This window comes from Anopheles arabiensis, chromosome 2, assembly GCF_016920715.1.
Source record: "Anopheles arabiensis isolate DONGOLA chromosome 2, AaraD3, whole genome shotgun sequence".
NCBI lineage: Eukaryota > Metazoa > Arthropoda > Insecta > Diptera > Culicidae > Anopheles > Anopheles arabiensis.
The window spans coordinates 58,450,082-58,459,643 of NC_053517.1; the positions used below are offsets into that span (position 1 = coordinate 58,450,082).

The following is a 9,562-nucleotide window of genomic DNA, read 5'->3' on the forward strand; positions in this document are numbered from 1 at the left end:
ACCCCTTTTTAAAGACGAATTTTTGATTTTTGAAAATTTGGCTTCAGATACCTTTCCTTGTTTCTGGAATTTATACTTAAGTATATGAGTACATTATATTGTTATGTTTATTTTATAGTTTTCTTATCTCTTAACTAGTCTGGATATGTGTACTACTTGTTCTTTGCTATTTTTATCTTTTATAGTGGCGTTAGCTTGATTTATTTTTGTTACTATGTAGGGTCCACTATAGACTGGTTCTAATTTATGTCTATTTTCTATCTTAAAGGCCGGGCTACATTGATCGTACTCCTGAGTGTAATTTTTGTGAACGCGTACGCCATCTAGCGGCGGCGGGTCGAAGCTAGAGGCTGGGTTAATTTATCTGTCAAAAAGTGTTTTGGGTCCAGGAGGCTATAATTTTACCCAATGATGGAAAGATGTTGGAAGATGGGGAAAAATGTTGCCTAGCGCTTTGTATGAATGACGATTTATCCACAAACAACAATTAACGGCCTATTTTGTTGCAATTTATGGACGTTTATAAACATTTCATACGGCATACAAGTAGCCTGCTGGAAACTTGATGAGACACCAAGTATGAATAATTTTGACACATAAATTATACCGACATCTAGCTTGCGCTGGTCGTCGCCAGATGCGCTAGTGAAAATAAAAATTACACTTGCGAGTACGACCAATGTAGCCCGGCCTTAAGATATACTATATCGTTTATCTCTACGCTTATGTTCCTTTCATCTAGTAGGCTGTTTAATAGTATTGTTCTTTTTATTTTTTCTTGTTCTAAAGTTTTTCTTACTGTATCATGGGCAATTTGAAGGCGATATTTCAACTCTTTTTCATATGCATCTATGTTGTATAATGGTTCCGTTTTGTTAATATTGCAGAATTCAAATGCATTCAGCTTTTTCGCGAAAACAAGTTCAAGTGGCGTATAATCGTGTAGGTTATTTGGTGTGGTATTATAGCAAAAACAGTAAAAAGATAGCCACTCATCCCAATCGTTACTACGCTCGTTTCCAAAATTTCTTAAATACTCATTAAGGCACTTGTGGTTTCGCTCTAAGGCTCCGATCGTTTGGGGGAAGCTGGTCTGGTAAGCTGTTGAACATTTGCGATCAATTTTAAGCAATTTACAAACCTCTTCAAAAACACCTTTATATTCTGTTCCTTGATCAGTTTTAATACATTTCATGGGTCCGTATATAAGTATGCATTTATTCACAATTTCTTTAGCGATTGTAGAAGCTGATTTGTCTGGTACTGGAAAAGCCATAACATATTTTGAAAGATCGCATTGCAGGGTAATAGCGTAGCGATTTCCTGATTCTGTTATAGGAAAAGGTCCTATAGTGTCTATAGATACTACCTCGAATGGTTTATTTGGCGTTGTTGTAACGATTGCAGGGGTTCTCAATGGTATGGCATGTTTGTTTATTTTGCAGCTTAAACATTGTTTAACATAGTCTGTAATTGTTTTTTTCATGTTCGGCCATGAATAAATCGATTTTAGTTTTTTATATAGTTTGTTGATTCCGACGTGATCTCCCGTAGGCATGTCGTGGTATCTTTTAATCAACATGTCAATATCAGTTTTCTTATAAACCTCGACGGGTTTGTCATAGATTATTACGGCAGTGTTCTTAAGAACAGCGTTGCCAATGTTTTTAAAATCTTCTTTACTAACGTATTTAAAAATGTCATCATTAGCTTGTATTGCGACATATGTTTTACCTCTCGAAGGGTTATATTTTTCATTATTCTTGCATCTTTCAGCAATTTTATTTTTTTGGGCAGGCCTGCCATCAATGATTTTTAATACCCTTTCTAATTCTTCGTTCATGTTCGTATTTATTGCGAGTACTTCCTCTTCGGCAAGTCTCTTACGAAATCTTTTATCGTAGATATTCAAAAATAGGGTTTTTCTATTTTTGTCCAGGTGAAACGTTAGTTTAGGTAGATCGAATGCTTCTAAACTATTTGTTGCATCATATACATGGAGTTGATCAGGCTCCTTGATGTGAATTAACTCAGTTTCTTGTTTCTTTTGTTTCATAGCCCTGGTAACTATGTGCATAGCGTTCAATCTTTCCGATGTGACCGGAATTCTTGATAAAGCATCTGATACAACGTTTGATTTACCCGGGACGTATTCAACTTCGTAATCGTACTCCTCTAGATCCCATCTCATTCGTGTTAGTCTTGATGAGGGGTTTTTCATTGAAAATAAGTACACCAACGGGCGATGGTCTGTACGAATTTTAAATTTCCTACCATATATGTATGGTCTGAAATGCTGAACTGCCCAATGTATCGCAGTTAGCTCTTGTTCTATAGTTGACTTGTTGGATTCTCCTTTCGTGAAAGCTTTGCTAGCGAAAGCTATGGGGAGTTCCATATCATCGTATTTTTGAGCTAGTACGGCTCCACAAGCTATTTTAGAGGCGTCGGTTATAATAACAAAGTCTTTAGTATAATCCGGAAATTTTAAAATGTGTGGTGATAGTAATTGGTTCTTAAGGGTATCGAAAGCTTGTTGACAAATTTCGTTCCAGTGGAATGTGGCGTTTTTTCTTAACAGTTGATTTAAAGGGTGTGTTATTTCTGCGAAGTTTTTGATAAATCGGCGGTAGTAATTACAAAAAGCGACCAATCTTCGTACTTCGTCACTATTTTGTGGTACAGGATATTTTAGGATTATCGAGTACTTTTCCTTGTCTGGTTGTATACCTTCCTTTGAAATGTTGTGTCCTAAAAATGTCACTTCGTTTTTGAAAAAATTGCATTTGGAGGGGTTAAGCTTTAGATTATAATCACGCAATGTTTCAAACACTTTGCGTAATTTTTCTATATGTTGATTAATAGAGCACCCCACGACGATGATATCGTCTATGTACAAGAAAGCACATTGTGGTGGTAGTCCGCTTAAAGCGATGGACATCATACGTTGAAAAGAATTTGGACTAATATTGAGCCCGAAAGGTAGCCTATTAAATTCGTAGTGCCCTGTATCTGTTGAAAATGTAGTGTATTTTTTTGAATCCTTGTTTAACGGAATTTGGTGGAATCCTGATTTTAGGTCTAACGTTGAGAAGTATTTTGCACGGCCTAATTTATCTAAAATATCATCTATGCGTGGTAAAAGAAATTTATCGGGGCTAATTATTTTGTTCAGCTGACGATAGTCTATGACCAACCTCCATTTGTTGTCGTTACCGGTTCGTTTTGGTACTAAAACGATGGGCGAATTATATGGTGAAACAGAATTTTGAATTATGTTTTCATCAACCATTGATTTTATTTGTTTGTTTATTTCATCTTTTTGAGATTCTGGTATTCTGTAATTTTTGACATAAATTTGTTTATTGTCATTTACCGTTATATTCTGTTCATAAAAATTATTGCAAGTTAAAACGTCATCTTTTAAGCAAAAAATGATATTATACTGTGAGCAAAGCTCTATTAGTTTTTTAGTTACTTCAGTATCTTTAGTGTTGATGGTTATTTGCTCTTGAAGTTTTTGATTTCTGTTGTTGTTGCTGTGATTGTTGTTGTTATTGTTTGCCTCTTTAATGGAAACGTAATAAAAATTCTTCAGTGGTTCCAAACTGGGGAGAAATGATTTAGGTAATACAAAATCATTTTCGGTTGTATTGATGAACTTTACGAATGGACGGTTTATATTTATGATTGAATTAGCACAGAAAATTCCGGGGGCTATCTCTTGAGATAGTATTACACTATCCTCATCTATTTTGATTTTATTTATGTATTTTATGCTTTCACATCTAGCAGGGATAATTATTTTATTTCTTTTGTTGTTCGCGATAGGAATAGAAATTCTTTCAAAATTTATTGTTTAATCTCACTATTTCGGATAATTTATTTTCCGCGTTTCGGTGTAACCTTCAAACCTTTAATATTTACCAGCAGTTATTCGTTGTGCAGCAAAATTGGAAGAGAGAGTTTATTCGCGACATACACTGTTATTTATAAACTACTCGATCGAGCCGAACACTCGATATTGAACGAAGAATGTTCGTGTTTCGTTAAGCACGATATGAAGTGACAGGGCTGTGCCTGAACATCCTCCCCCCCTTGACGCAAGTCAACAAACAAAACAAAAACAATCAAAATAAACAGAAATTAGGTGCATGTGCTCTCGTCGGCCTCTGCCACAGGTAAGATACAAATTTTTGTTATCGGACGAGTTACGATACCTTTTGATGTTTTCAGTGTTACTACCCGTGTCAGCTTGTCGTCTCCGGTGTGCACCTGTACGATACGTGCGAGTGGCCAACGGGTTGGGGGGAGGAAATCATCCTTCAGGATAACCAGTCTGCCAGGTAAGATGCTGTCGTTCCTCTTCGCCATGGTGTTATCACGTTGCATCTCTTGCAGGTATTCCGTCGTCCAGTGCTTCCAAAAGCGCTGCACCATTACTTGCCACTTCTGCAAGTCGCTGAGGGTGCAGGAACGAAGATGGGTGTAGTCCGGCTCGGGGACAGCATGCATCGATGTGCCCACGAGGAAATGCGCTGGGGTAAGTGCCGATAGCTCGTTAGGTTCGTCTGACATAGGTAGGAGAGGACGCGAGTTCATCGCCGCCTCAATCTGATGTAGGACAGTTGTGTAGCCTTCGTAGGATAGTCGCGTGCTGCCTAACTGCCGAAAAAGGTGTCGCTTGGCGGTCTTCACAGCTGCTTCCCACAATCCGCCGAAATGTGGTGCCTTGGGAGGGGTGAAGTGCCAATTGATGCCACGGTTAGTGCAATCTGTCACAATTAGATGTAGCTGCTGTTCATCGCGAAACATTTCGCGCTCGTGAAGCTCCCTCGCCGCGCCTTCGAAGTTTTTCCCGTTGTCCGAATGTATGTGTGCCGGTAAACCGCGTCGTGCTGTGAATCTGTGTAATGCAGCTAAAAAACCAGCAGTAGTTAGATCACTTACCAGCTCCAAGTGTACGGCCTTAGTGGAAAAACACACAAACACGCAGAGGTAGCATTTTCCCGGGGCGGCTCGTTTATGGGCTGGCTTCAGGTATAATGGACCGGCGTAATCCACTCCGGTAACACTAAAAGGCCGGCTGGGAGTGATGCGCTGCGCTGGAAGCTGTCCAAGTTGTTGCTGTTCAAGTGTCGGTCGCTGTCGAATGCACCGAAAACAATTCTGCACAATGTGCTTAACAAGATGCCTTCCATCTAACGGCCAAAACTCTTCGCGAATTCGAGATAAGAGCAGCCTTCCTCCTCCATGACGAAGCTCCTCGTGTTGATACTTTGCGATCAATTGCGCGAACGGATGTTTCTTGGGAAGCAAAACAGGATGCTTCGCTTGGTAGGGAAGTTGAGATAGTCGTAAACGTCCACCTACACGGATGATCCCTTGTTCGTCAAGGAATGGACTTAGTGCACGTAAAGGTGATTGCCTCATTACTTCGTTTCCCTTTTTGAGCTGCCCGAGTTCAGCTGAAAATGCATCCTGCTGTGCTAGGCGGCTTAACACAGTGTTTGCTGTTTCCATGTACTCGGGTGTGACGATTAAAGGTGCGGGGTGCTGTGCTGCTGTTCGCTGAGTGCGTGCCTTTTCCTTAGCGTTACGTGTGAAGCGAATGCAGTATGATACGATACGCAGCAATCGCTTGTAGCTAGAACACAACGCAAACCAAGGGTGATTAGTGGTTGTGTTTACAACGGCAGCACTCACCTGGCGAATCTCTAGATTCGTTTCGTTGGCTGGTTCCGGGTTAGAGTTGGGCCAGATGGAAGCGGGCAAAGATAGCCAATCCGGACCGAAGCTCCACAGTTTGCTTTTCAGGAAATCAGCGGCTGACATGCCTCGTGAAACCAGGTCAGCAGGATTAGACGCGCCGGGTACATGTCTCCACTGCCGCGGGTGTGAGTAATGCTGCACTTCAGATACCCGGTTAGCCACAAACGTTGCCCATGTGTTGGGTGTGGCGCTGATTCAGGTTAAGGTGATGGTGGAATCCGACCAAAAGAAAGATTCTGCAACGTTGGTCCCCATCGCCTTCTTTACTCGGTGATGCAGGTGTGCTCCTAATACAGCAGCGCATAGTTCAAGGCGGGGTAGTGTGACGCGCTTGAGCGGTGCCACACGCGATTTGGAAGAAAGCAACGTTATGCGAATCTGCCCACCTTCGCCTTCACAACGCGCATAAATGCAGGCTCCATATGCTGCCTCCGATGCATCACAGAAGGTATGTAGCTGAATACGCGCACCAGGTAGAAGCGCATAACGACTAACCTTGAATTTAGAGATGAGTTGCCAATCCTCTTGTATTGTTTTCCATTTCTTACAGATAGTATCTGGAACATACTCGTCCCAACCAGCTTTCTGCAACCATAATTCCTGCATCATCATCTTGGCCCGAATGACAATCGGGGAGATCAGGCCCAGCGGATCGAACATGCGAGCTACGTTGGATAGAATGGATCGCTTTGTCGGAATGGACAAATCACTGGATATTGCGGATTCGAAGGATAAAACGTCATGCTCTGGCTCCCATGAAACACCAAGAGCCTTTACCGTCTCGTGTGGTAAGAATTGCCGCGCTGACTGTGTGCCGATTTGATCCGCATTTAAACCGGCAAGCACCTCGAGCTGATTGGATGTCCACTTTCGCAGCTCGAAGCCGCCTTTGGCGAGCAATTGAGAAAGCTCGATTCGCAACTGGCGAGCATTTCCGATGGAATCAGCACCACCGATGAAATCGTCAACGTAGAAGTTAGCTTTCAAAGCAGCTGCAGCATTGGGACAAGAGGCGCCCTCATCGTTTGCAAGCTGCAGCAATGTTCTGGTTGCCAAGAATGATGAGGGGGCTAAGCCATAAGTAACCGTATTCAGCTCAAAATATTCGATTGGCGAGTGAGGCGAAAATCGAAAGCAAATGCGTACAAATTTCCGGTCGTTAGGATGGAGCAATACTTGTCGATACATTTTCGCAATATCTCCAACAACGGCTACCTTATATGTGCGGAAGCGCAAAATTATGTCGAGCAGATCGTCCTGCACGACAGGGCCGACGCATAACGCCTCGTTTAGCGAAAAGCCGGTGGACGTCTTAGCTGAACCATCAAATACCACGCGAACCTTTGTTGTGGAGCTAGCGGCTTTGAACACGGGATGGTGAGGCAGATAATACGCGCGTTCGTCGTCGGAGGGATTTTTTATGCGTGACATGTGCCCAAGCTCCAGATACTCACGCATGAAATCATGGTACGCCGCTTTTACGTTTGGATCTCGTTCTAACCTCCTTTCTAACAAACTAAACCGCCTTAATGCTGCTGCCTTCGAAAGGCCAAGCTTAACATCGAAGTCTGCTTGTTTAGGTAAGCATACCATATAACGACCAGCTTCATCTCGCTGTGTTGTATCCTTGTAAAATTGCTCACATTTGCGATCCTCGGGAGAATAGCCATCGTTAACCTGTAGTTCTTCTACTTTCCAGAAACGCTCTATTGATTCTTCTAGTGAAACCATACACACCACGGATGAAGTGTGAAAAGTATTGGATGTTGCTGGCTGAGAGGTAGATGCTGATCCACTCACGACCCAGCCAAATACGCTCTCCATCAGGACTGGTAGATTCGATGACATTTTGTATTGCGCCCCGCTTACAAAGAACGTGTGATAGTGCCGGGCACCGAGAATAATGTCGATCGGTGCCGACTTCTCGAAATGGGGGTCGGCGAATATGATATGTGGCGGTAATTTCCAGCCGCTGGTGGGCACATCATGTGCGGGCAGGTCAGCAATAAGCTTCTCGACTATCAAAAACTCAACGTTAATCGCATAAGGGCTCGCTCTGGATGATACCGTGGTGCGCATCGATTTCCGCACCGGGGTGGACGATTGACCAGCACCAATCAGCGTGATATCGACCGTGCCCGATTTGATACCTAGCCGGTTAGCAAAACGGCTACTCATCAAATCTGGCTGGGAGGCACTATCTAAAAGTGCGCGTGCAGGATGCATTATGCCATGTGCATCAACAATGTTTACTAGTGCAGTTTGAAGCAGAACTTGTTCCGTAGTTTGCCTCAATGCTGCTGCATAAGTGCGTTGCGTGTTAGCCGTGTGATCGTCTGTGTTGTGTGTGTTGCGTACGGAAGCATTTTGCGCAGCTGACGTGTTTGCAGTGGAAAATGCGCCGTAATTTTGTGAAGAGTGTAAAAGCGAGTGGTGTGTTGAATTGCAGTGTCTGCACTTGTATTGCGATGAGCAATCACGCACACGGTGATTGTCGCGCAAGCAATTCAAGCACAATTTCAGTGTCATTGTGTTTCGGTACCGTTCCTCCGGTGACATTTGCATGAAACGGGGGCATTTCGTTAAATTGTGATCGGAGTGGCATAAAGGGCATGTGCGTGTGTCGTGTGATGTTGACGGAAAGCTTGCTAAGCGCATAGGCGGAGCATGTTTATGTGCGTAGTGCGTTTGGTTCACGGTAGGGGGAGCTTCGGTAATGTTTACCTGTAGGGTTTCCAACACTCGCATACGGCGCTGTAAAAATGCGATTAATCCTTCGTAACTAGGATTTTGGCTAGTTGAGGCATTTTCCTCCCAATCTCTTAATGTGGAGGTAGGCAATTTTGTGCACATTAAGTGTTCTAACAAGCAGCTCCATGCCTCCGTTTTTTCGCCTAGATGATTGAGCGTTTTCTTGTGACGTTCGAACTCGTCCACAAGATGGTGAAGGGTTGATGCACTCTCCTTCTTAACGGTGGCCATACCAAAAAGTGCTTGAAGATGCCGTTTCTTTAACAAATACTCATTCGAGTATCGTTCGGTGAGCATTTGCCATGCTAGCTCGTAATTGGCTGCGCTGATCGTGATTGCTTCGATCACCTTTGCGGCCTCGCCTTTCACGGAAGCTCGTAAATAATGAAACTTTTGTATCGGTGGTAGTTCCATGTTTTCGTGAATTAATCCCTCAAAAGTGTCCCTATACGTGAGCCATTGCATGTAATCACCATCGAACTCAGGAAGTGAGATGGTGGGAAGCTTTATCCCTGCCAACGGGTTAGTGTTTGGTGTTGTGCTTGCGGATCGCGGAGCGTGCACCCGTTTAGCCTTCAAATGGGCTTCAAGGCGTATTAAACGCGAGCCAAAATCGTCTCGTAACGCGGCATTGTGACTTATCACTTCCTCGGTGGCCGCCGCATCTTCCAATTTGGCCTGAATTGCTTCCAAATCAACGGAAAGCTTCTGGACCTTTGCAATGCGAATGTTGATTTCGATTGCATCCCGTTCCGGGTCAAATTCTGCCAAAAATTGTTCGTGCTTAGCCAATACTGCTAGTAAAACTGTCCTTCTGGACGACAAAACGTTTATCAGAGCAGTCATAGTGCGGTTTGACAAAAAACGCTAAATTTCGCACAGTTACACGCGCGCAAACAGTGATTATCGCGAGAATAATTAAGATTCAGAAAACCAGAATCGTCTTAATCCTGGTCACGGCACCAATGTTTAATCTCACTATTTCGGATAATTTATTTTCCGCGTTTCGGTATAACCTTCAAACCTTTAATATTTACCA

General features: G+C 43.0%; 1 protein-coding gene across 1 annotated transcript; it reads left to right on the forward strand.

The window, feature by feature from the left end:
* Nucleotides 1–6,036: 6,036 nt before the first annotated feature.
* LOC120908641 lies at nucleotides 6,037–6,595 on the forward strand. The gene is made up of 2 exons (XM_040319861.1): nucleotides 6,037–6,220; nucleotides 6,323–6,595. Exons 1-2 carry the CDS (start codon nucleotides 6,182–6,184, stop codon nucleotides 6,593–6,595), a joined length of 312 nt encoding a protein of 103 aa, XP_040175795.1. The 5' UTR covers nucleotides 6,037–6,181.
* The last annotated feature ends 2,967 nt before the right edge of the window (nucleotides 6,596–9,562 follow it).